This window comes from Pongo abelii, chromosome 9, assembly GCF_028885655.2.
Source record: "Pongo abelii isolate AG06213 chromosome 9, NHGRI_mPonAbe1-v2.0_pri, whole genome shotgun sequence".
NCBI classification, from domain to species: Eukaryota; Metazoa; Chordata; class Mammalia; order Primates; family Hominidae; genus Pongo; species Pongo abelii.
In genome coordinates, this window is record NC_071994.2 from 80,772,629 (window position 1) to 80,800,627 (window position 27,999).

Genomic DNA, 27,999 nt, shown 5'->3' on the forward strand with positions numbered 1-27,999 from the left:
CAATTAGCTGGGACTACAGGCATGCGCCTCCATGCCTGGCTAATTTTTTTTTTGTAGTTTTAGTAGAGATGAGATTTCACCATGTTGCCCAGGTTGGTCTTGAACTACTGACCTCAGGTGATCCACCCGCCTTGGCCTCCCAAAGTGCTAGGATTACAGGCGTGAGCCACCATGCCCGGCCCGTCCTTCCCGCTTTTCTATTTTTATTATTTTAGTCTCACTGATCATTACAAAAGTACGGAATCTGAATAGAATCCTATGGATTTGTGTAGAGAATATTGTTGAATTGAATTTCTAAAGGCGGCACACTGAGGAGAGGAGTCAGAATCATTACTCAACGTCACCTGCTCCATTCACTAGACTGTCTCACCCTGTTAACTTTCTCCCTGACCCAACTTATGTGACCTCGGGCAAGTCACTGAGCATCTCTGTGTTTGTCTTCCCAGCTGTCAAACAATGAGATTGTTCCAAATCTTTATTTCTCACTCTTGGATGTGTATGGGAATCCCCTGGGGAGCTTGCTAAACTGCACCCCCACAGGTAGCTGCTTCAAAATATCTCAAGTGGAGTCTGCGCTTCTATCTGCATTTTCGACAAGCACCTTGGGTGATAATGACACAAACCAGAGTCTGAGAACCACTCCACTATATCAGTACCTCTCAGCCTGTGATGTGCATCAGAGGCACCTGAAGAGGTTTTTCAATATACACCTGCTGGCCTAACTCCTGGAAATACTAATTCAGCGGGTGGCTGGGACCAGGACCAGGGCATGCTTTAATAGTGTTCATGGGTGATAGTAATTTCCATCCCAGGTTCAGAATCGCAAGAGTCAGACATAACCATGAACTGTCATGGGATACAGATGAGACATGGCCCTGGGGAGCACCCAGTTTAGATGGAAAGGCACAGGAATGAATCAGTACCATGTGAGCATCACAAGAAAGGACAGACTCAAGAGGGTCATGGTAAAATACAGGAGATTCTGGTCACTTTTGTTTTGCTATGTTTTCTCTGGGGAATGCAGTGGAAGAAGGGTCAGGAAGGCTTCACCGAGGTGGAGAGACTTGAATTATAAAATTTTCAGGTCGTATTAACTTGGGCATATTACTTCACTTTTAAGTCTTTATTTCCTCATTGATAAAACAGGGATTCTAACATCAGACTTGTAGTAATTAGCCCTCAATAATTATTAATGACCATTGTAATAATGAGAAAGTGGCTGGCACTTTGTGAGTTTCAAGGCCTTTGCTCTGGGGACCCACGTGTCTCTCACTGGCCGGTAGGGAGCTTTAAGATGCCCAGGGGCCTCTGAGTGCTGAGAACCTGTTGGAGCACCAACTGTTCCTTCTTAGGCTGGTCAGGCTGGAGAGTGATTTCACACAGAGGACCAGGCAGACTCAAGGCTGGGAAGCCTTTCTCATGGTCTTGTCGTGAACGTACATTAATTTCATTCTTTAAGTGCCAAGACAGGCGTTTTCTTGTCTGCCTAGCCATGCCCCGTCTTTCTCTTCCATCTGTTTGGACTGATGAGTGCTCCATGAATAGTTGGGTTTCTTGTTTACAGAGTTGGCTGCACAGGCTAATAGAAGTGATCTGTCCCCTGATTAATTACCTAATTTTTTTCTCCTTTTGTTGTGTTAAATAGATGGACATCTTTTCTCCTCCTTGCTGCAAAGTGCCTGCATATCGTGGCACCCTTGTCATTTCTATGTGGGTTAATCACAGGCTTTTGGGTAAATGCACTGCCACTTCATCTGTGTGAGGGTGGGGGGCCACGAGGGCGGGGAAGAGAACACACATGTGCGGAGAACAACTGAAAAGCCCTGGAGAGAATAAAAATTCTCAGAAAAAACTGTTTTAAACCTAAGAGAGTAGAATATTGTGGCTGCAAAGGGTCTTGGGGATTATTTAGCCCAACCTGTTCATTAATTGACCAAAGGGGAAACTGAGGCCCAGAGGAGGAGGTCCCAGGGCCAGCCAGTGGCAGAGGAAAACCACATAGGACTTCTAAGTGCAAGCCTAGTGTTCTTTCCACTCCTGGCTGCTCTCTCAGTATTTGAAAATCATAATTAGGTGGGATTAGCCTTTGTTGATACAATATTTACCCCACACAATTACCACCTGACACTCCAGGTATGTGGTAGAGACAATGTGACTTGATATGATGTGATGTGATATAATAGAACAACAATAATAGGAATCATCATTTATGGGATGTTTACCATGTGCCTGGTACTACTGTGCTAAGCATATACATTCCTAATATTCAATCTGTACCACAACTATGCAGCATATCCCTATTACATAGATGAGGAAAATGAGGCTCAGAGAGCTTCAATGATTTGCCCAAAGTCACTCAGCTGTAGATGACAAAGTCTGAATTTGAATGCCTGATTTCACTAGAATCTCCTGCTTTGATTTGAAACTAGGCCCTGAAATCTGGAACTATTTAATAATACAATCACTTATAATGTTTCTATAGGTTATTATTAAACATATTAATTTTGACCATCAGAATAAGCCTAGGAGGTAGACACAGATGGCATTATTACCCCCATTCTATCAGTGAGGACCCTGGGGCTTAGACACTGTAAATTACTGGCTATAGGGGTTGCAACACAGTGAACACTCCACTGAGTGTGGATAATGATGGCTTCTCCAGAAAGCTTTCCCAGTCTCCAAGGCACAGGGGTCTCTCTTGGCTCTAAACCCCCATGAACAGCTCTTTCTTCTTGACTCTCAGAGAGCACCTCTTCCTCTCACCCATGTCACTGTGATTCACACTCAAGTCTTACTTATTCTGCTGCAACAAACTTATCTATGCAACCACTGTACTCTATGTACTTGAATATTTGCTGAATAAGCGAATGACAAATTGTGATTGTGGGCATTTAGAGGTTCAACTTTTTGAGGGACTCAGAATTGAGACCTGCAGTTAACCCACCTGATAGCATATGAACATATGAAAACACGATACACTGAAATGTTTTTGTGTAACAATAACATGAGAGACAGCATACATGTCCAATAGTAGAGGATTGGGACATCCATTTGCTGGAATACTATATAGTCATTAAAAATGAGTACACAGAAACAATTTAATGACATGGAGAAATGTTAATGATCTAGCATTTAGGGAAAAAAAAGCAGTTTGCTTAATGTGATCTCATTTTGTTTGTTTTTAGTAAACACTACATACACACAAACACTTTGAAAAAAGACTAGGAGAGAAGACACGAAATGTTAACTGGGAGTATTTCTGGCAGGTGGAATTATCACAGTTTTCACCATCCTCCGTACATTTCTTGGTATTTTCCAAAAATTTTTGCAATATTAATCATGCATGTTTTTCTGAAAAGGAAAACACCCCAATAAATGTTATTGACAATGTCTCTAAGGCAAGGCCTTACCCCTGGGATTGGTGAGTGTGGCTTCTGTGGCCTTCCCACCATCCCCGCAGCGAGTGTCATCAAAGGGGAGGCACTGGTCACCTGTCCCCGCAACCACCTCAGAGTTCTTGACAAGGTCCTTCACCACCACAGTGGACTTGATTTTAAAGACCCGCCGGCTGTTGGTGTCAGAAAGGAAGACGGCCCCACTCATGGGGTCTGTGGTCAGGTAGTATTTGTGTGCTGGACTGTGACTAGAAAACAAAGACATGGCCAACTGGTGAGCATTTTCTTCTTTCCTATGAGTAGCTGGAGATGTACAGATGAACCCCTGGCCCTTTAGAATCCAAGCAAAAATGTCTTATGGGGATGATGCCCCTATTTTGGGTGATGGTTCCTCAATTTTTCTGACCTCAGTCGTTGGCTTAACTATCCTTCCCACCCACTATTCTTGCAAAAACCCCTTGCCAATGATTGAGATGACCAGCTCAGTGCCATGTTTGTATCAGGTGCTAAATACATGTTTTCTTAAGAAGATGATCACTGAGGCCTACCATTGGTGTCCCGTTCATTCAAGCTAGAAACATGGATGCTCTTGACTTTAAAAAAACACTTCAAGAGTTCAAAAACACAAGCCCTTTTCCACAGGATCTTTACAGCAATCCCTCATCTCCATCTTGGGACTGATGGATGAAACCCCGGCTGGTTCTAACTCCCAGTCAGCAGCATCAACACCGTCTTCAGTGGATACTCATGTTACACTTATCAGGAGCCCAGGAGTCTCCCTCTGGCAGTCAGATATAAGTGAACTGCAGGATTAGTTTGTAATTTGCAGTGAAACCCAAGGAAAAAAAATAAGCAACACAGAAGAGCAGTGCTAATGATGGTTCTGTTTCGGGAAAACAGTTATAAAGATCAGGCTGTGCCAACAGAGGAGAGAGAAGCTTGACTCTAGAGATGCCTTGAGGAGACAAAGCACTGCCTCTAGCCACAGGGTGAGGAAAAGGCACAGGATTTGGAATCAGAACAGTCTGGGTTCCAAGTCTAGCTCTGTAATTTCCTGGTTCTGAAACTTGGGCAAGTTACCTGACCTCCTGAGCCTCGAATTGTCTTTATGTGCAAAATGGGGGTGTTAACAGCTACTTTGGTAGTATATTGGGGAAACTAGAGAGAAAATAAAAAATGCAAAGTAACATAGTGTAGTAGATGCTCAATAATAATTATTATTTTAATTACCAATGATTGTGTCTCTTCTTGCACTTGGAGATGACTACGTAGTAGATATCTCTTGTTAAGCCTGAGTTTTTTTATCCCCTGGTACTGATATACAATTTCTTTCAAGTCTAGGGCACATTGGAGTTGAACTTGGTGCTTCTGAGAAGCTAATTTTAAGTTCCTGTGCATGGCCTGAATATTTGCCGGGCCCTAAAACTGCATTTCAATATTGGCAGCCCCTTCCAAGTCTCCGGAAGGTATTTTGATTCAAAGGAAGCTCTGTTTGGACCGGATGGCCTGGTGCTGGCCATTTTCACTGCACAGTGAGGCATAAACTGTGCTAAGGGACTCGGGACAGACTGAGCAGTGATGAGAGCACCAGCAGGGCCGGAGCACTGCAGACCCCCTTCAAGATGAAAGCAAGACAATTTGAAAAGTCTAGAAAGAAGCTATTTTGCATTTATCAGGTATGTAATTTTCGGGTCCTTTTGAAAAGCAAAATTTTATTTCACAGATTTGTGTTTTTTGAATTCCCTATGAAGGCTGGGGCACCATAATCTTTTCAGTATGTAAGTCACTGAAGGTCTTAATCTGGCCCTGGCAGGTTTGTCATTATAAATGTCTCTTGCCTTGGACAGTGTCCTTGGGGACTGGCTACCTCGAAAGGGGCCAGGCATCCAGATCCAAGGCTTTCCTTCCTTGGTTTTCTCTCCCTGAATTCAACTAACCTGATATGATTTTCTCCAACTGTCCTTCCTCTTTAACCCTAATACTACTGTCCCCTCACATCCTTCTTGAACCAAGGGGAGGTCTCTCTGCCTGTAGCCTGGGTCCTCTTCAAGCCATTCTTGATCTAACCCAAATACCAACCTGCCATTTCAATGCTTTCCCTTCAGGGATTCCTTAATTCTTACAGAGAAGTTAGGAGCTCCCTGCCCCTGCACAAATCCCAGCTTTCTGCTGTGCTGCTCCACCCTCCCATTCTCCCTCCCCTCCCAGACACCCTGCACCTGGCCACAGACCTGTCCCTGCAGCAGGCCTCAAGTCTGCCTGCACCTGCTGCTCCTGCTTTGCAGTATGCCCCGCCCCTCCCTTTCCTACTCACCCTTCACCTGTCAGTTCAAATGCTCCCTCCTCTGCCAACCTTCCCCAGCCTTCTCCCTGTGCATGGAGATTTGCATCCATTCATTGCTGGACGATAGGACATAATGCTGTGACTGTTCATTTATGTGTGTGCCTCCAAAACCCATTTGTCAATACTTGAAGGGAAGAGACTGGATTTTGTTCATTTTTGTTTTTCCAATGTTCTGCTTCGTGCCTTCTAGCCCATAGCAGCCACTTGTTTTAAGTAGATGGCATGTCTATTTTTAGATTACTTGGGTAGTGTTTGCATTCGCATTATTTAGCTCTTCTTTTACTTCTCTTCTGGGGGTAGCAGTAAACAGGACAGGTATTCTGTCTATTTTGAAATGTCCCCCGAGACTTACCCTATAATGTAGCACAGATTTAATCTTCCCAGATGACATCAATTCTGGCTAAATAAAATGCGGCGACCTTAGATCCTACTGTGTAATGCCGGGGCAGCCTTGATCTTTCTGCTTTTCTGATGACAGCTCTGAGGCGGGGTGATTTTTTTCATTTCTTTGCACACCACTCATGATAAACTGGTGCTATTTACCTCGGCAGAAAAGGGTCCCTGAGGGGGTATGGTGAGGGGGCCCTGTCCACTTAGATTAGCCCCCTGAGTTTCCAGCTCATGTCTCCCTGCACTGCTCCATAGAAGTGTCACTCATGTGGAGTTTCTCAGATCAGTGAATTCCAGGACAGGGTGGCATTGGCAGGATTATCCCAGAGTCTATAAGAGCTGTGGCTGCATCTTTCAGCCCAAGGACAAATCTGAGGTCTGCTGGTAAGTTAAGCTTAGGGAAAACAACAACTAGCTTTGAACTTAGAAGGTGTAGGCTCTCATTTAGGTGAGTCACCTAAATAGTTCAAATCGTAGATCCCTTAGCTGTCAAATGACTAAGTCCCTGCTCGGCTATGCTCACAGGCTTGTCATTAGGATCAAATGAAATTATACATCTCAACAGCCCTTTCTAGTTTGCAGAGCTCTCTGAACATTCAACTCATTTCGTCCTCCTGCCACCTGCCCCTGGGAGCTGCAGCTGCATCTATGATGCCCATCTAGACTCCACCAGGCTGCAGCGCCACCTGTCTGCAGAACAGAGCTGCAGAGATGACTACCACTGATAAGAATGCATCTGTGACCACCTAGGGATGCCCATTCTGTCCCAGACTCTGTGCTAGCACTTGATGCACACATGACCTCATTTTCTTCACAACTACCATATAAGGTAGGTACTTTCCTCCCTTATATTTCAGAAAACTGAGACTGGAAGAGGTGAAGTGACTTGTCTGGGACCACAGATTCCTAAGTGGCAGGACGAAATTCCAACCGAGTTCTGCTTGACTCCAAAGTCTGTGTTTTTTCTACTTCCCCACGCTGCTGCTCAGGATCTAAAAGGTTCCTCTGCCCATATTCACCTGGGAGTACCTACTCATCTTCTGAGGTTCAGCTCATCTGTAATACCATTCCTGAACCCCCACTTCTTCCCCACTGGTAGAACTGGCCTCTTCCTTCATTGTGTCTCCGCTAGAGCTTACAAAGTTTATACTTCTAGTATCTGTAGCACCAATTAAACTTTTCTGTTTAATTGTCTGTCTTTTGGATGAAACTTTGAACTCCTCAAGAGGAGGGACTGATTACCAGTCTCTGCTGCTCTGAACTGGGCTGATGCAGAGTAAGTACTCCAGAAAGTTCTGCTGAATTTATGAAAGGAAATCAGCCTCCCTGGCTGGAGTATAGATAGGAAACACTCACTGCTAACAGTCTTAGAGTGATGGTTCTCAAACATGGCTACACATCAGAATGGCCTGGAGAGCTTTACAAATAGCCTTACCCATAATGATTGAAGGATGTGGGCATCTATACTTTGAGATCTCTCCAAGTGACTTGGAGGCACAGCCAGATTTGGGAACCATGGCCTTCGAGCAGTTCTTTTTAAACTTTAATGTGCCACCTGGAGCCTTTGCTAAAATGCACATTACAATTCTGTAGTTCTGGGGTGGGGAACTTGAGAGTCCACATTTCTAACAATTTCCAGAGCATGCCAATGTTGCTTGTCTGTATTTTGAGCAGCAAGGCCTTAGAATACTCTACAAATCATAAATGTCTCAGAGCATGAGATGGAAGACGGCCTTCAGTGGAGGCCTCAGGCCTGGTTGTGTGGACAGGGAGCATTTCCTGGAAACGGACCATGTCTGATTCTGACTCAATTCTGATGCCCAGTATCCGGAGCAGGGCTGGACACAGAGTAAGACCCAGCTTCATTTTCAGTTTGCTGTAGAAGTCTCTGAGGACCCACATTCTTTTCTAGTTCCTCAAACATAACCTTAGTTTCTCTGGAAGTGATGTAAAATCAAGAGGCCTTCAGGGTACCATTCCTGAAGTTAATGAGCTGAAGCCAAGCTTCACTCTGCCCTCATTCTGGATGGTGTTTGGAATTTCCCAGTAGGAGCTGGGAATCTAGGAGTCTGTAGGGACATACAGGCTCACTTGCTTCTGAGTGAGAATTCTCTTTGTCTCTAAGTAAGGTCTGCCTCATGCAAAGGAGTGTCCTTCAACGACAGCAGCTGGCAGCCCTGGCAGAACTTGATTCCCTGGTTCTCAGAACCAGTGGGAAGAGCTTGAGAGTTGGAGCCACACAGTCAAGGGTTCAAATACCAGTTCTACCATCCATTTGGCTAAGTGACCCTGGTCACATCACTTCCATAGCCTCAGTTTTCTTAAGCTGAGAAATGGGGATAGTCACACCTATTTCAAAGGATTATTTTGAGGACAAAATTGCATGAAGAATATAAACCTCTGAGCATAGTGCCCGTTCCACTAAAAAATAAAATACCCAATAAATGGCAGCTTTTAAGCAAAGCCGGTTCCTTTAGAAACTTCTAGAAGATCTGGTGCATAGTGGAAACACTAAGTATGTCAAACTTTGTTTTGTCCTGCTCAACCTATTTCCCGGGACAGTTAAGGGCTCTGAGTTAATATAATATGTGTAGCTGGGTTTGATGGACACTTGAGTTCAAATGTACTTCTGAAGAAAAGGCTTCAAACATCTTCCGTGACCCTAGGGAAGAGCTTTGGGAAGAGGCAAAGATGCTTATTTCCTGAAGGAGTCCATAGAGGAAGATGCCCCACGGATTATGGGTTTCTGTACTGAGCATGCCCGGCACAGCAGGCTGGCACTGAGGCTGGAAAAGCAAAAGGCAGACATAAGTCTGCTCCGGGGAAGCACACACACAGGCTAAAGTTGCCAGTCATGGGGCCAGACATATTACTGGGAGTGGCTGAGACAGTTAACGGAGGAAGAGACACAACTCTATAATTTTTAAAATCCATCTCCAACATTTACTGATGGGGACACTGAAGCCCAGAGAGAGGAAGAGATTTGCCAATATCCAGGTGGCAGTTAACATCAGAGCTGAACCCAGGCTCTCTGTCTTCTGGTTGTCTTTAGAAAACTGCAAGGCAGAAAGTGATTCATTTTTTCCTTTCTACTTTGGTTCATCTTAGAAAGTTTTTGGTACCCAAGAAAACAATTAATTGATGAAGGGTTTAAAGTCATACCATGAATATATAAAAAGATCACTGAACATCAGAAACAAAATGTTCCCAAACCACAAACTCTTTCAGTTTATAGATGAGACTGGAAATCAGAAACGCCAGGTAACCAACCCAAGGCCATATGGTGAATGTGCAGCAGGGCTGGACAGCACCTGGCCTTCTGACTCTTCCCAGCTATGTCCCCCTGGGTCATGGCTGTGCTCCATGCAGTCGCCACCACTAACTGAACGTTTCAACATTAAATGCTAGGCTTTAATCCAAGACCTTCATGTGAAATGTACTTCTGTGTTTTCTGTACAACTGAAGTTGAAGGCATGGGCCACTACATAGTTCAGTATCATCCATACAAATCTCACTGAAAATCTCAGATTTCAGTGTCAGGAAAAAAATTTTCTCTTCTGAGAAATGGGCATGTTTTCAATTTCTGATACCATAAAGTATGAAAATATTTGTGTTTTCTTACTTACACTGGCTGCCAGGAAGCTCAGAGCTTAATCAATAAATAATCACATATATGTTTCCTCCTTTTTTCTTTTGTTACCGATTTCTATTTGATTTACTTTAATACATGTGCCTTTGGGTGTAAGAGGATTTAATTCCTTTTTGGGAAAGATGGAGACATCATAATTATCATATAATAATAATTGTTATGATAATAAATTATAATACTGTTAACTCTACAGGATGTTACCATTATTATTACTACTACTACTATTTCTGGAGCTCCTCCCTGTGCCTAAAAGTACTGAATAGTTTACAAATATCTTCTGTGATCATTACAACAACACTCCAAGGGAGATTTTATTAACCTTATGTTAGAAACTAAAGCTGAGAGAGATGAAGGAATTTTTTCAAGGCCACATAATTGGGGAGCTTCAGTTTTCTCGTCTGTCTGCTGGATGTAATCATGGATATCTGCTTCACAGAGTGGTTTGGGGATAGAATGCTACAATCCATGTAAAGCACATAACCCTCTATCTGCTACATAGTAAATGTTCTATACATGTGAATTATTAAATAATTATATTTACTACTTATATAATAAATATATTATCTTAAAATAACACACACAATTATTACATGAATAATGTAGCTACTTCTATCAAAAGAGATAGAATCATTATTGGATTCTGGGTCTGTCTGACTCTTTCCAACACCCCTAAGACTTTCTTTCATCCCAACTTAGCACCACCCCCATGCCACTTTGATCTGAGCCTCAGGTGGATAACTGAGAGCCACTTCTGTGGCCATGCAAGCCACAGCTCTATCTGCCCATGGTTACTTTTCAAGTCACCACGATGTGTGTGAGGTCAGGGGACTCCGAGGTGACTGCTATCCAGGAGTCAGGTGAATGCCATAGTGACAGATGATGCTGACAGGCAGACACTTCTCTTGGTGTGCCTGACTAGACCCATTTCTGTTTACTGCATGTTGCTGTGAGTCTACATGACAAACCTACTCTGGGACAAGGTTCCTATTTGGGGATTGACCTCTGCAGTTGGTTCCTGGAGTCTGCTTTCTCCTTGATGGCAAGCCTTCTGGGTGGGGTTGCCTGGCATCCCCAAGCTGAGGCACCTTGAATGCCCACAGAAGTGTAAATGTGAAATTTGTCTTCTTCCAGATTGTTCACCTGATCAAGATGTTCTCAGGACTTCCTATCATGACCATCAAAGTCGCTCAATGCAGTTAGGATGACATCCTCATTTATTCTAAGGATAAGCAGGCTGTAGCATTCAAATTACTATTCCAAGGTTCAAATTCTTTCCCATATTACTTTCAGACTATCAAAGTAACTGCCTCACTTTGCAACAGATCCAAGGAGTTCAGGCTCCTGCCACCCATTCCTGCCATTATTAATGACTTCCTCCCATTGCAACTGATTACCCCAATCAGTTCCAATCACGCAGGATTCTTTTGCCATACAGCCATCTGAAATTGACATGTGCAGCTTACCATACAGTATGCAACAAGGCAGGGGTGAGGCAGGAAATTCTCCACTGGTTGGCTTACCTATGTCTGAAGTCTTTATTTCTGACAGAAGACAGGAGAGCAGGGAATAGAAGAAAGAATGAGGTGTTAGCAGCAGGTTTAGAAGCATTATTAGCAGCCTGAAAACTTGACAGCAATGGTAACATACAATACTATAATAAATAAAGACTTAGCAGCTGTGACACTGATGTATTTTATATTGGATATTACTTGTCAGTAAGTTCACTTACAAGCAGCTACATATCACAGAAGAGGCATGGTTTCACCTGCACCACTACTGCTGACTTTGGGGGAAGAGGACTAGGTTGATACATTCTGCTGCTTTAACAAGGGCTAAGACAGAGACTGGAATAGTGGATTCTGTCCTCTGCACAGACACATACCCAGAGATACACATGCTTACTGCTCTGTGTCTCCACATGCACACTTCCCTACAAAGAACTACCCAAACTTGGGTCACTTCCCAGGAGCCTCCTCATAATAGAATACAGAATTAGAGATAGACTATAATTAGAAGGGAGGGTATGACACAGAAACAGGCCTAGGAAAAAAAGACTGGAAGAAAAAATGTATCAAAATGATAATATACTTCTAAATTTATTTTTTTCAAATTTCACTTATATCTCCCTTCCTTACCCACTGTCATGATCTCCCCAACAACTGTGGGAGGGAGGCAGGGAAAATGGGGTCTCTTATTGGAAAGAGGTGAAAACGGAGGTCCAGGGAGGTTCAGTGATTAGTCCAAAGTTGTACAGCTTCTCTGCCGAGGCGAACTGATTTCCTCGTCCATGGTGCTTTCTGTTGTGGTGCATATATGCAGCCGACTGACACAAATACGCTCAAAGGATCCTTCTTCCTTGACAGATGTCTGTGCCAGTCAGACTCATAACAGACAGAAGAAGGGCAGAGAATATTCCACTGGTGGTCCTCTTCTCATTCGGCCGATATCTGATTTCCTATGAGCCTACCGCGTGTGTGCTTGTCTGGCCCTGTGTGTGGGGCCGATACTAACTCTTCTCTTTAGGGCTTATGGCTGTTGGCTCTGCCTTCCTTTCACACGTGCACTGCAGACTGAGATTCTTGCAGCAGGATCTTACCTCCAGGGAGGAACTTAACAAGGCATTAAGTCGAAGTGGCTCTCATTGGGCCAGGTGACAAGACTTTGGCGCGGCAGAGGTGTGTAATGATCTCTGGATTTGGGTCCACCATTCTAGAAGCTGGACCTCAGGCAGGTTCTTTAAATTCCCTAAGCCTCCATCTTTTCATTTACCAAAGGGGGATAATAATAAACACCTTACAGAATTGTTATGCTTGGCAAATAGTAGGAACCCAGCAAAGGTGAGTTTTCTTTTCCCCTGCCCACTGCGGAGGAAGGCTTTCCAGCTCTAGGGCCTGTCCTGCTCACATGCACCCTGGCCCAGAAGACAGGCAGATTCCATTCCCTAAAAGAGTTGGGAGGGAGCTTGGCGCAATTCCTCTGGAAAGGGAGTGTGAGGCTCCCTTATCTCTAAAGCACAGGTCTTCCATGACCCCTGAGCCCACCCTATGACAGTGCACTGGTTCTAAAATGATCTAGGTTAGAGAGGCATAGAGAAAAATCCAACATATCAGGTCCTTCCCTGAGCTATAAGCGTGGCTGTGCTCCATCACTCAAGGTTAGGATCGGGAAAGAGGCTGACTCAGCTGCTTCTGCAGCACCTGAGGAGCAGAGAGGTCAGTTTTTTCGATTTTGGTCAGTTGAAGGGAACTGCCCTTGGGCTCAAGGGATCCTCCTGCCTGAACCTCCTGAGTAGCTAGGACTACAGTAGGCAGGTGCCACCACACCCAGCTAATTTTTTAAATTATTTTTTGCAGATGGGGGTCTGTCAGGTTGCACAAGCTGATCTCAAACTCCTGGCCTCAAGTGATCCTTCTGCTTTGGTCTTCCAAAGTGCTAGGATTACAGGTATGAGCAAAGGCACCCAGCCCCTTGTTTTTATAAAAAAGGTTCATGTGACTCATTCTAATCAGTTTACTTCTAGGAAACAGAAAGAAGATTTGATGGCTTCCAAGGAGTCTAATTTTTGGCTGCTTGCAGCCTTCTATGTCACAGATGTACTCTGGATGCCGGGGACATCTCCCTGTCCTGGGTGGCTTGTCTTCACTGCAGTGCACTGGGGAAGCAGCACCTGCTTGAGCTGGGAGGTGAAAAGTCTCAGAGTCTGACAGGCAAGGCTCTGTCCTGTCCCACTTCCCTGGGCTCAGTAGGTAATGCGGCGGGGCCCAAAGGATGGCAAATGCATATTATTAGAAACTATGAAGAAAGCATCACCTTACATACCTCAGCTCTAGGATGTTGGTGACATTTCCAGAGGGGAAGATCCTTCTAATGTAGTTGAAATCACCCACATAGAGGCTCCCGTCTGAGCCACAGGTGAGGGCCACTGGGGCCAGAAGCTTGTTGCCGTCAGCAAGGCCATTGCAGCTGGGGCAGGAGATGCTTCTCCGGCGCCCATTGCCCATGATGCTCCCGATGACAGGCGGCTGCTGAGACACAAACTGGTTCTCCCCATTCCCTTTGTGCAGGATGCCTGGGACAAGGAAAGAACAGAATTGCCTATGGAGCAGGAAATGGGTATCTTTTCCTGTGGTTGACCACAGAGTCACCCTGATTTTGCAAGGCATGGAAGATCTCCATCAACCATTTCCAGGATCATAGCCCAAGGCTTTGCCTCACCCCCCTAATGGAACCCAGATTGTCCTAAACAAGTCATACAGATTTAATTCACTCCATAGCTCTGTAAGATAGGCACTATTATTATCCCTACTGTAACAGGGGACTGTCCAGGTAGCTTAACTGACCTTACCCAAAGTCACACAGATGATAACTGGAAGAGCTCCAGAGTCTGGGTGCTTAGCCATTCACCTACACTGTCCATAGCTCTATGACAGCATGAATTATTTATCATACTTACTTGTTTTTCTCTTTCAACAGATACCATTTCAAGTGTGGAGACTATGTCTTTTTTGTTTCTGTATCCCCGGTGCTTAGCACAGAGCTTGACACAGAGTAGATACCAATGAATGTTTATAGAAATGAATGAGTGAAACTCACAGTCTCTTCTCATCAAAGGAGAGTCAAGAAGCGACGGGTTTTTACCTGGCTTTGTTATTAATGGGCTGATCCCAGCTCCTGTATAGATCTCTTTACTGCTTTAACTGCCCTTGGGCCTGTTTCTCCACCAACAAAATGAGGGGATTGACCTCAATGACGCAAAAACTTCTTTCCATATCCATCCTATTTCTTTTTAGTCTGGATCCTCCTTTTCCTCATGCACACTTCACAGTCTCCAGACTGGATCCTCTGCCTGCTGCCTCACCTGTTCCATACTGAAGCCCAAGTGAGCTGTACTCTTACAGATCATCAGGATCTTCTCCCAAACTGTTACCTGTTAGCTTTGTCAAAGCTGTCCTTTGTTCGATGGATAGCTTTAATTTTTACATACTCTAGTCAATCATTTTTCTACCTTAAAGTTTGTGCTTTGTTAGGTTTTAGGAAATCCTTTCCTGAGATTTTTACAAGTACTCCACTAATTAATTAATTTCTTTCTTTTCTTTTTCTTTCTTGCCTGCCCTCCCTCCCTCCCTTCCTCCTCTCCTCTCCTTTCCTTTCCTCTCTCTTCTTTTCTTTATTCTTTTTAATTGAGACAGGGTTTCACTCTGTTGCCCAGGCTAGAGTATAGTGGCATGTTCTTGGCTTACTGTAGCCCTGAACTCCTGGGCTCAAGTGATCCTCCCACCTCAGCCTCCTGAGTAGCTGGGACCACAAGCATGTGCTACCACACCCAGCTAATTTTTTTAAAACAATTATTTTAGTAGAGATGGGGTCTCACTATGTTGCCCAGGCTAGTCTCAAACTCCTGGCCTCAAGCGATCCTCTTGCCTTAGCTTCCCAAAGTGCTGGGATTATAGGCATGAGCCACAGTGCCTGGCCTTTTAAATATTTTCTTCCATCAATTTTAAAGTGTTATCTTTCACATTTAGATATTTAAGAAAACATCTGAATTTATTTTGTATACAGTGTGAAGTGAGGACTTAATTTATCTCTACATATTGGGCCAATTTTCCCAATACTAAGTTCTAAAACACCCATCCATTCTCCACTGATATATGATGCTATCTCTGTCATGTTCCAAGTTCTTACATACACATGGTATGTGGCAGAAACTTCTCCTTCCTATCTACCCTTTCCTTCTTTTGCAGTTACAGAATCCCTGCTATTTAGCTGGGCACATGACTGCCTGGAACAGACCATGATCCCTGGCTCCATGACAGCTACATCCACGACTAAGTTCTTGCAATGGCATGTAAATAGAAGTGATATGGGCAGCTTCTGGGAGGTGCCCTTACAATGCAAGGGACTTGCTCTTCATCCTTGACCTCCTTCCTGCTGGCTGGAAAGTGGATGTGAAAGCTGGACCTGAAGCGGTCCCCTTGGATCATGACTTTGGAGATGAAAGCCCGAGTGGAGCACAGAGAGAGAGGAGCCTGGGTCTCAGACCCTGCAGCCCTGGATTACCTACCTCCAGACTTGCAGAGTGAGAATTGAGGTGAGTGAGAAGCAAACTTTATTTCCAATTCAGTTATTTTGGCTTTTCTGAAACTTGGGGCCAAAGCCTAGTTTAATTACTCTTCCCAGGTCAGTTTCTGAATGCGTTCTATTCTGTGGAATCAATTTATCTGTTCCTGTGCCAGCACCGCACAGTTTTAGATAATATGGTTTTTCTAGGATAGCTTAATATCTGGTGAGTCCCTCTTCTTTGTTTTTAAAGGCTGCATTAGCTATTTACAAGTCTGTATTCTCTCATACATTTTAGAATTAGTTTGTCAATTCCCCCCAAAAACATGCTGTGGCTTTGATGGGCATTCACTGCTTTTTTAGATCAGGCAGGTGATATGTGACATCATTACCATATTTAGCTGTCCCATCCCGGCTCATGGTCAGAGTGAGTTATCTATAATACAGATCTGATGGTGCCACTCATGTGCTTTAGTCCCTGCAGAGGCTTGACATTTGCCTTGGATGAAGTTGAAAGTCCTAATCTTCTTACCTTGGGTTCCAGCTGCTCACACCCAAGCTTTGTCTTTTGCTGTTCCCTTCATGTCATCCTCTGCTTAAATCACAATGAACCTTCTCTCCAGTAACTTTCTTTTAGGCTTCAGTGCTTTGGCACATACTGTGCCTTCTGCCTAGAATGTTCTCCCTACTTGATACACAGGGCTAATCCTATAGACCCTCTGAGACTCATTTCAGGAGTTCTTGCCAAAGAGACACATTGATGAACCAAGACGCTGGGTGAGGTGCTCTTCTTCTAGCCTTCATAGTGCCCTGTGACTCCCTCTGTGATGTCAGGGTGCATATGGCACAACATTGAAACTGCCTGGTGAGTATTTGTGTCTCACAGGCATAAAGCCTTGAGGCCGTTCATTTCTACATCCCCAGTGCCTAGCACAGTGACAGGCTCAGAGGAGGTATCCAAGCAATATCTGTTGACTGAGCTCTCTGATCACATAGGAGGCTATGGGATTCAAAATGTGAATTTTTTTGTTTGGCAGGGCACAAGGGATATGAGACAAGTTTCCACACCAGCCTGGCTCAAGTAATTCTATTAATCCACTTACCACTTTGAATGTTGAGGGCATGATGTTTGTCTAGGCTCCATCCTCCAAGCTTGGACGCATCAATTTCATAACCCTGCAGCACTGCTGTTCTTTTTTCCCACAGGATTAGATCTGGGCAGGATTCATATTCATAACCCACGGAAACTGTGGGTGACAGAAGAGGCAAAATGCATAAGTGAGCAAAGCCCACTCTTTGGCCTTTCGACCCATAGGCAAGACCCCTGGCTTATCTTTTGTAGAAGAGGAAGAAAGGATCATATTTCTAAGTGGCAACCACAACTATGTGAAATACTAACACAAGGTTGCTGAGCCTTAATCATTTTTTCTTTTTTTGGAAGAGCAATTTTACATTTGGGGGAAAGTTAAAATAAATGTACCAATTACTTTAAAAGGATCTAAGTGAATCCCTTCCAAGGAAATAATCTTTAGTATGTGATAGGGTTTGTTTCTGTGTTCCCAACCCAAATCTCACGTTTAATTGTAAACCCCAGTGTTGGAGGTGGGGCCTGGTGGGAGGTGATTGGATCATGGGGTGGATTCTCATGAATGGCTTGGCACCATCCTCTTGGTGCTGTTCTCATCATGGTGAGTGAGTTCTCCTGAGATCTGGATGTTTAAAAGTGTGTAGCACCTCCTCCCACCACCCTGGGTCCTGCTCCTGCCATGTAAGATGGCTGCTCCCGCTTTGCCTTCTGCCATGAGTCAAAGCTCCCTTAGGCCTCCCAAGAAGCAGATGCTGCCAGGCTTCCTGTACAGCCTGCAGAACCATGAGCCAATTAAACCTCTTTTCTTATAAATTACCCAGTCTCAGGTATTTATAACAATATGAGAATGGACTAATATAGTATGGAAAATATTTTGTGCACAAAAGTCTTCACCACAACATTATTTAATATTGGAAACTTAGATGTAATCTAAAGGTTCAAGAGGGGTGAGAGGGTGAGCAAACCCAAGTGCATCCACCCTAGGAATACTATGACGCCATTGGAAATCACAGCGAAGAAGAATGTGGTGACCTGGGAAATGCTTATGGAGCAATGCTCAGTTGAAAAGACTGGTTATATATGGTAATCTGCATTAAAAGAAATTACGAGTTGGGCGTGGTGGCTCACGCCTGTAATCTCAGCACTTTGGGAAGCCGAGGTGAGCGGATCATGAGGTCAGGAGATCGAGACCATCCTGGCTAACATGGTGAAACCTCGTCTCTACTAAAAATACAAAAATTAGCTGGGTGTGGTGGTGGGCGCCTGTAGTCCCAGCTACTCGGGAGGCTGAGGCAGGAGAATCGCTTGAACCCAGGAGGCGGAGGTTGCAGTGAGCCGAGACTGCGCCACTGCATTCCATCCTGATGACAGAGCGAGACTCCGTCTCAAAAAAAAAAAAAAAAAAAAAAAGAAATTACATATGAAAAAAGAAAACTAGTTGTATTTGTTCACAGAATCACATGACTTTTTTCTATTTTTGTCCATTTTTCAAATTTTTATTAATGACTATGGTGTTTTTTAAATTAGGAAAAATGTTTAAAGTCATTTACAATGAATATATAGAAAAGGAACTTAGTTGGATTACTTTTAAAAAACTGGAAGTTACTTTGAGGTTTCAAAGCTTGGAAATCCCCTGGATTTATTTTTGTTTCATAAATCCAGGACCCCTTAGAAGGTCACTGGGATGAAGGCTAAACATGACAGCCTCCCTGACCCTGGGTGTGTAAAAAGTCCCGTTAACTGGACTATGGAAAGGAACCAGCAGAGACAGGAATGCTATTTCTTCCAAGCGTCTTTCTGGGCAGGCACTATTTTCCAGTGGACAACATTCTACTACATGTTCAAGACAGGAATTAACAACTGAGCAGCTTCTTAAAGTTTCTTGTAGATGCCATAAAAGACTGCCGACCATTTATGGCAACAGGGGAATGGGCTGGAAGACGTCCCTGTGACCCCTTCCCCCAGGGCCTTGAGTTCCTTAAGCAGCCACTATGGTCACTTGTGATCTTAGGAAAGTGACTCCAACCCAGTCACTTCCCTTTTTAAGTGACTGGCGGGCACTAGAAGTGCTCATTTTATCTCAAGAGGTTATAAGGCCTCATTTTTAAAAAGATGACAGAAGTGGTTGATCTACAGAAGGGATCATGAACAGTGAGAGATGGCACCTTCGCTCCTACTGTGCCCTTGTTGGGTAGGATGGGATGCGAACCCATAGGAAAGATCTGGAATAAATCCAGCTCTGTTCCTTCCTAGCTGTGCATCTCACTGGGAAGTCATCTCACTTCTCTGGGCCTCAGCTTCTTAATGCAGAATTTGGGGGTGACAATTTTTGACTCACAGAGTATAAGGATTAATGGAGATACCAATGTACAGGGGTGCACATTGCCCACAGCAGGTGCTCAAGCAACATTCTTTTATTTCCTTCCCACCTCCCTCCTCCTCTTCTTCCCCCACTTCCTCCCTCCCTTCCTTGCTTCTCCTCCCTCCCTCCCTCCCTTCCCTCTTCCCGCCTCCTTCCCTCCCTCTCTTCCTCTTCCTCCTTCCCTCCCTTCCTTCCCCACTTCCTTCCTTTCTAAAAACATTACTTCTCTGCTTCCTCATTCTGCCTTTGCTGAATCTCTGCCTTCGCTGAACCTAAGGGAATGAAATTGGAGTGGGGTTCAAGACGAGAAGGGAATTGCTGGACGGTTACTCTTAAGTGCTTGGTGGATCAGCTCCGCAGGGTTAGGCCTGCTAAGAGTCTAGTTCTGAGCCCTTCCTGGGACCTCCAGAATGCATACAGCCAGCCCCTGGAAGCCCAAGGGCCAAGAGAGGCTAGGACTCCAGGTGAGGCTACAGCCAACTTCTGTTTCATCTTACAAAGAGACAGCAATAACAACAACAAAGAGATGACCTCTCTGACTGGGAAAAGAGGCCAAAAAGCATTTTTGATGGAGGAAGAATCTTAGTTACTGCACCTCAAAAAAAAAAAAAATGAAAGAAACCATTTTTTAGCTCTCCTATTTTAATGGGTAAGTTCCCACAGGATGGCTGTGGGGTGGCCAGGCAATGTCCACCTGGCCCTGCCTTTGTGGCACATGACCTCTTTTAGCCCCTCACGAGCCAGCACAGCACTTTTCAGGGCCCTTTGGTTCTGCAGCCTCATTGTAATGGTCGGGTTTTCTACATTCAGGTCTTTCAGTTCACATTCTTTTAGGTCCTGGCCAGTCACGGACAGGTCTTAAAGGTCAATTAAGCCTTAGGTATTTTTGATCTGGGAAGAGGGAGGAAGGAAAGAAGAAGGAAGTAGGGAGGTAGAGAGAGTCCTCCCCGCAAGTGCTATTCTCTCTCTGAGTCCTGCAGCCGGGAGGCTTACCAAAGGCTTCTGAAAGCCCAAACACCTTCTGGTTGTAGACGTCTGTCTTGTCCCAAATGAAATAATAGGACAGGTCTGGGGCTGCAGCGAACCACTTCCTGAAGAGGCGGCCCTCCACCGCTACCATGAGGTGCACCTTCATGAGGTTGAAGGGGATGGTCGGGTAGGTGAGGCTGATCCTCAGGACAGATTTGTAGCCAGGGGTCCGGCTGCTCAGGTAGCTTAGCCTCATCTTGCAGCCAGAGATAGAGATTTCCTCCTGCAAAGCCTAGAAAGCAGAGGCAGATCACAGCAAGGGACGGTCGTCGACTCACCTGGTGGAGGGAAGTTGGTGTGGCCCCATGGACTCTGGGTGTTCAGGAGGTAGAGGGAAAGGCAGAAGGAGAGAGGAGGGGAAAAAAGAGGAGACAGTGGAAAGAAGAGGGGAAGCAGAGGGTGAAGAGAAGCAGGAGGAGGAGGAGGAAGGGAAAAGCATAAATGAGATGGGAGAAAGATTGGGGAGGAGTAAAACATGTCAGAGGACCTGGTATCTGGGGCCAGTTTTCATGTGGTGACCCTGCAGGAGTCACCTCACCTCGCCAAGCCTCAGCCTCCTGCTCTGTACAACAGGGATGACAGCACTCATTTCACTGCAGTTTTGAGAGGAACACATAGGATATGCATATAAAATACTTAGATCACATTGCCACTGGTTCTCAAGCTGTGTTCCTAGAAAGCTCACGGAACCTCTGAATCTCAGTCTCCTCACTGGCTTTGTGTGAGGACTGAGAAAGGTCACATAGGTAAAGTGCCTAGCACAGAAACGCTGTCAGGTGGCATGCAGTGCTGCTGCTGCTGGTGGTGGTGCTGGCAGCAGGGATGCCATGAAGAGAGACTGCTGCGGCCAGCTGCCTAAGCAGGAAGGATGGTTTCTCTCTCAAAACTTTCCTCAAATGAGATCTGTTCCAAATGACTTTCCTTTTCAGGAAATCAAACAGAGACTATGAGATGTTGACCAAACAAACAATTATGCAGAGTTGAGACCACAGCCTGGCAGGACCTGTGGTTCACAGCCCCAGCTCATCCACAGAGAGAGGTTGGACTGGCTGCATGGAGCTTCTGGCCACTCTGGGCCCCAGCTCCAGTGCCAGATGGACAGAGTGGGGAAGGCTGTGACCTGCGGAATGCTCAGGTCACTTAGCTACTGGGTGCAATGAGCCTAGTTCTAAGTTGGAAAGTTTAAATGAATGCCAGCATGCCCAAGCAGACAGCAAAAGCAGTTAACTTTATCAGCTTGATGCTCTGGGCTCTGTTTCAAGAAAAAGTCCTCCCCAGAGTCCTCCAGAATGCATACAGCCAGCCCCTGGAAGCCCAAGGGCCAAGAGAGGCTAGGACTCCAGGTGAGGCTACAGCCAACTTCTGTTTCATCTTACAAAGAGACAGCAATAACAACAACAAAGAGATGACCTCTCTGACTGGGTAAAGAGGCCAAAAAGCATTTTTGATGGAGGAAGAATCTTAGTTACTGCACCTCAAAAAAAAATCAATTGAGGCTAATGTATCTATTCAAGGGACAATGGCTATTCTACCCTACGTTTACAGTGGATCTGGGCCTTTTTCATCCTGTCCATTTCATAGACAAGTGTGAACGTTTACCCTCACCCCATTCTCCTGAACACAGGAAATTTTAGGGATTGGGCTTAAACTAAGGCAATCTTCCTAAACTACAGCTTATAAGTTTGAGGCAAAGCAGGACTTATACCCTGGTGAGCCCCTGGCATGACTGAAGTGCCATCCTGATGCTCTCAAAAATATTTACCTTCTTTAACATACCCTTTAAAATTCATATCTCCCAGCACTTGCAAAGGCTAACCTGTGAGAGGACTGGGAAAATCCAAGAGTTTGTTTCTGTGTATTTCATGAATCTGATAATAAGCAAGATTTTTGCCCTAACTGAATGTGCAGGCACCCAGCTCAGGGAGCACTGTAAAGAGGGTGTGACCTTTAACCCCATTTGTTCCAGAGTCCCTGCTCCTGGGAAAAATGTCTAGCTGGAGCTGAGCCAGGGTTGAGTAACAAATTACTTCTCTCCAGCAAGCTCTGTCTCCACTGACAACCATTTCATAAGAAAGGTCAGCCTGGTAGTTGAGACAGGAGACAGGCGCTGAATCTCTGAAAAGGAGGTTTCAACCTGTGAGTGCAATGAGAATTTCAAAATGATTGTATGTTCTTCTTGTTGGCTGGCATCGGAAGCCACTCAACAGGGTATGCACGGAAAGGTGTTTGCTCAGCCAGGCATGAAATATACACAAAAAAGTGTATAAACTCCCTGCTCCACCAGCGCCCGCAATCCATTAATAGGCACATTGCCTGAGCTCTCATTAGGCAGGTGAGACAACCGGGACTTCTCCTGGGCTTCTACACTGACATCTCTCCTCTTCCTCAGGCCTTCGCTGCTGCCATTAGAAACTGGGCTGGGGACAGCGAAGGAAATTCAACTGGCAGAGCTTTGTTAGGTGAAAATATCTATCTTGATTTCCATCAGATTAAAATGCATCTTTCCCAATTACTTTCTTTTAATGATAGTTAAGTAAAGCAGTTGTATGTATAGATTTGAGCTAAGGCAATCCTTAATTGGCATGAAGGCAGCGTGTGTTAAATAATCTTAATAGTTAAAATTTATTGAGTACTTATTAGGTGACAGACATTGTGCTAAGCATCTCATATACATTTTTCTCATTTAATCTTTATTATAATGCTCACTCTTCGGGATCCTTTGGCACATTCCTCTTGGTAGAACCATTTACTTTAAATAGTTTTAACAGAAATAATGAGAGAGGGACACAGCAGGCTGGGGAAAAGGAAAGTAGGCAGAAGTGAACTAACCAGGAGAGTGGAAAGACAGAGAGAATTTAATATAAACCAGAGTGTGCCAGGCAGTTCCAGGAACTCATGTGTTTTCCATGTGTAAGAGGGGTGCCCCTCATGCCCTTACACCATGTCTGCTGTGGGGTTTGGTGGCTGGATTTTGCATAATAGGCTGATGGGACCTGACCCAAACCCTACAGAGGTGTTTTTTCTCTTTCCACTGTCTCTGAGATCCTCCTCCACCCCCAAAATGAGATAAAAGCATGGTGGAATGCAGTTAGGAAAGCTGGGTACCTGAATTTCCGGCACAATGGGGCCTTTCTCTGCACAGGAGCTGGCGAAGGATGTCAGTGGGGATGGAGAGACGATGGGGTTGGGGCGGGCAAAATTGCTCAGGTCACAGCTGGGAATCTCATTCTCCTCATGTCTCATGATGATGGTTTCCATGACAAAGAAGCGATCCCATGGCAGCCAGAGGGTGTGCTCCTGTGTGATGAAAGGTGCCCGCTCGAACCGCAGGATGATGGAGATGCCGCCATTTGTCACCAAGTCAAAGCTGTTTTGGAGGGGAAGGTTGAGAAGGGGCGGGGAGCAGGAAGAGCAGGAACCAGGATGAGAAAGAGAGAGACCAAGAAAGGGGAGAAAATTACACCAAAGGGTCTGAGCATTTCTTGAGGGAGGCTCTAATGCCTAAAGAAAGATTTGACTGCAGCTCCAAACAATGGCAGTGATTTTAGAAAGCAGTTTTTTTTTTTACCCCATAAAATGATTCACATAGAGAATTTGCTGAAATGAACCACTGCTATGGAGAGCCATTTTCCAGGACACACAAGAGCTGACAGTGGTGCTGCTGGTACTTAGGGCCTTTCAACCATGTCAGAGTTGAAGCCCAGTGAAAAGTCAGTGAATAAAGCAGGGCAAGCCTTGATCTGGGTGTTAGGAACCCCAAGCCTGGTCCTGGCTCTGTCTTCAACTATTAAGTGATCTTGGGTAAGTCACTTAGCCTCTTTGATCCTCATTTTTTTCATCTGTAAAATGCAAAGGCTCAAATGGATTATTCTTAAGTCTCTAAGATTCTATGACTCCACAGCAATTTTAGCTCTAATTGTGATAGATTACTCAACAAAGGCCTTTGCAATTACAAAATAGCTAAGCAGTTTAAAGATGGCTAAATTAGAATCACAGTATCTTACAAGTGAAAGGAGAACCAGAAGACTGAGTGCCAGCCTCCTAGTTGATATGACATTACTGTGACAGTGTCTGGAGAGCTGGCAGCCCAGCCTCTGTTCATCAGCCTCTGAGGATGCTGGGGAGGTCTGAGGAGAAACCTGCCTTCCTAGTCCTAGTTCTGTCTTCAATGTGACACCAAATGGGTTTGCTCTATGAGGTCTCCAGGTCTTCCCTGATCCTAGATGACCCCCTGCTAAGCCCCTCTTGTTTCAGGATTGTGGGGATTGTACAGGCAGAGTCTTCCTTGCCTCACCCCAGAATATCTTGTGCCCAAACAGGACCCAGCCAGAAACATACTGGCAGCTCTGTTTGGTGCTAGCATCTTAACTCCAATCACCTGCAGACAAACCTAGCAAGGCATTTTCCCATCCAAGCCTTGGCATGCACTTTTACTTTTTGAACATTGAAGAAAACTGAGCTCCTCCCTATTTGTACACCCAATGTTTCTGACACTGCCCAGCCCCACATGGAACCTGATTTGAGGGTTCTGCAGATTGAGGTGTTTAGAAGCCAGATGGCCTCAGATTATAGATAATGGGAAAAGAGGGCCACATGTGAACCAAGGTACATCACTAATCCGGCAGGCTGGGTCTGCTGAACTAAGAAGAGGGCATAGCACGGCTGCTACTTAAAGCCCTATCATGCAATAAGACATAAGATTAGGCCAGGCACGGTGGCTCACATCTGTAATCCCAGCACTTTGGGAGGCCGAGGAGGGCAGATCACCTGAGATCAGGAGTTCGAGACCAGCCTGGTCAACATGCTAAAACCCCGTCTCTACTAAAAATACAAAAGTGATGTGAACTAAAAATACAAAAGGGAGTGATGGTGGGCGCCTGTAATCCCAGCTACTCGGGAGCTGAGGCAGGAGAATGGCTTGAACCTGGGAGGCAGAGGTTGCAGTGAGTTGAGATTGCACCACTGCACTCCAGCCTGGGTGACAGAGTGAAACCTGTCTCAAAAAAATAAAAAATAAAAAATAGAAAGATGTAAGACTAGATTTTTGTGTCCTTTCTCTTCTTAAAACAGAAAGTTGAAATCAAGTAATAGGTGAACCACTGGAGAGGAACTTAATGATCATCTGACCTAGCCCCTCTCCCATCTGATGTATCAGTTCCTCCTATAGAACCACCATCAAGGGCTCATTCAGTTCCTACTTATGCAATTCCAGAGATGAGGAGATTGCTATATTCACAGGAGGACTGTTCTGTTTTAGGTTAGTTCTGACTGTTAGAACTTTTTTTTTTTTTTTTTTTTTAACTTGAGTGTGGGTCCCTTTCTTTCCAGCTTCTTATTCACTGGGCCTGATGTCTATCTCCTGGGTGACTTCAAACTAGTCCATTCCTTCTGTCACACCCTGGCTGTAGTAGGCATTTTCAAGGCCTGTCTTAATTGGCTTTTTTTGGATGGAGAACTCCTAACTATCAAACTGGACAGCTCAAACTTCACCTCCCCCACACAGCCTTACCCAGTCAGAATTCCAACTTCCTCCCTGGGTTCCACCGCCCCACACGCATGGCATTGCACTGTCATTGCTTGTTGAGCTCTCTGGCCCAGGGACATCGAGTCCTCTGTCTTTTCAGAAACTAGCCCAGTGCTTGATGCTTAAAAGTTGATGGAATAAATGCATGAGTGACAGCATCAGCTGCTCCTGAACTGACATCTACTAAACACCCTACGTCCCTTCTTACTTTGGCTGTTACTGCAGTTAAATCTAAGGTTCATCTGTGCAGTTGGTGTGAGAGACGTCAATGCAGGATCTGATCTTGACTCTGATAAATCCACCATGTGGGAATGGGCCCATTGCTGCAGCTTGCTCTTCTCTCCTCCAGAGACTGCAAGGATTCCGCATGGAACCATCCTGTCCTAGTGTCAAGTTCTGCTCTTGGTAGATGGCATCCCCAGATTCGGGGCTCCAAGCTCCAAAGCCTGACTCTTCCGCCCTTTGCAGGAGCTATCACCCGTTTGCCTGTTCCTCATTCACTTAGGTGAAGTTGAGTACCACCATCATTCAATGATAGAGAAACACCTGGGGTAGGGTTTATTTTGAATCAAGAATTCAGGTTTTGGCTCTCCAGGAGAATACCCATGGTTTTGGGGAAATACTCAAAGAACAATTTTTCTGTCACAGAACTGAATAGGATCTGTGCCTTGATAGAACATTTTTAACTGTCAAACAGAATTTTAGCCAGACTTATAAGCTCCCATCATGAGAGGTTGTATGTGAGGAGGGAGGAAAGACAAACATGAAAAGACATATTCCCAAGGCAGTGAGCAAGCAGGGGGCAGCTGGACTTGCCAAGAGCAAGTAATGAGCTGGGGCTAGGCCCGCTCCTCTGGAGGGGAAACCCTGCTTTGGACATGAATGTGAATGTGACCCCAAAGGGAAGGCCTGATTATCATATGAAGCCCAAGCAGTGCAGGGCCATTCTGAACACTACTACTTGCTCCATGAGTGAATTATATCACCCTTCCAAGTCTCAGTTTTCTCATTTGTAAAATGAAGCTGATGATCATAATCATTTGGCAGGGTTATTGATTATACAGATGGGATAATAGATGGGAAAAGCAAAGGGCCTCACACATTCCCTTCTCTTGGCCCCCACCCCTCCCCTCCCCTCCTCTCCTCTCCTTTCTTTTCTTCCTTTCCCCCTTTCTCCCTTTCCTTTCCCCTTTTCTCTCTTTCTCTCTTTTCTCTTTTCTCTTTCTTTCTTTCTTTTTTTTTTTTTTGAGACAGGGTTTCACTCTGTCACCCAGGCTGGAGTGCAGGAGTACAGTGGGGCAATCATGGCTCACTGAAGCCTTGACCTCCCCGGGCTCAAGCAGTCCTCCCACCTCTGCCTCCTGGGTTGCTGGGACTACAGGTGCATGCCACCACACCCAGCTAATTTTTGTATGTTTTTTTGATAGAGACATGGTTTTGCCTTGTTGCCTAGGCTGGTCTTGAACGCCCAGGCTGGTCTTGAACTCCTGTGCTCAAGTGATCCTTACGCCGTGGCCTCCCAAAGTGCTGTGATTACAGATGTGAGCCACTGTGCCTGGCCCCCAATTTTCAATTCAATGAGCCTAATCTACATCTCTTGCCTGCTATTCTTTTAGTTTTTCTTCATGGCCTCTATTTTCCATTTTTTAAATGATCTCTTTGGCTAACTTCTCTGCTATTGTTTTCTGTTTGTAAGCTCCTGCTAAGGTGTGAAGTCTGGGATTTCAGCAAGTGTGTGTGTGTGTGTGTGTGTGTGTGCATGTGCACACGTGCATGTGAGTAGGGGTGGGGGAGCTGGATGAGGGCAAGTATCATGGTGCCTTCCTGGAAAGCGAAGAATACATGTCCCTGGACTTTCAGTCCACTTGTGCACACTGTTATTTCCAGAATATATCTCTTAGTCTTATCGTTTTTCCTAAGGTACGAGAGGTAAGAAAGAAGGTGAGTTAAGGAAGGGTGGGAGGGCAGTGATACCTGTTCACATATAACAAACAGAGATTTTTGGATACTAAGAGAACAAGTGATAACTTTCCCATACATTATGCAGTGGCTGAGTTGGGAAGAAAATTTGAGCCCCAAAATGCATTGGTAAGAATTGATCTGAAATTCAAGCTCTGTTGCAGCAATTCTGGCTATGTGATGTAATTTAGGAGGATGATGCA

At 45.0% G+C, this 27,999-nt stretch overlaps 1 protein-coding gene across 21 annotated transcripts in view; it reads right to left on the reverse strand.

Moving 5' to 3' along the window:
• The window catches only part of TENM4 (teneurin transmembrane protein 4), a 3,040,222-nt gene that overhangs the window by 49,773 nt on the left and 2,962,450 nt on the right, over window positions 1-27,999 (reverse strand). For 19 of the 21 annotated variants that reach the window (XM_054526090.2, XM_063711315.1, XM_054526091.2 and 16 more), the window contains 6 exons: window positions 23,419-23,680; window positions 20,278-20,545; window positions 16,939-17,082; window positions 13,598-13,847; window positions 11,299-11,319; window positions 3,411-3,643 (listed from right to left, as the gene is read on the reverse strand). In XM_054526090.2, the coding sequence (XP_054382065.1) occupies window positions 3,411-3,643; window positions 11,299-11,319; window positions 13,598-13,847; window positions 16,939-17,082; window positions 20,278-20,545; window positions 23,419-23,680 (1,178 nt within the window). The remainder of the gene's footprint in view (window positions 1-3,410; window positions 3,644-11,298; window positions 11,320-13,597; window positions 13,848-16,938; window positions 17,083-20,277; window positions 20,546-23,418; window positions 23,681-27,999) is intronic. The other 2 variants (XM_054526083.2, XM_054526085.2) reach the window with 1 other exon arrangement.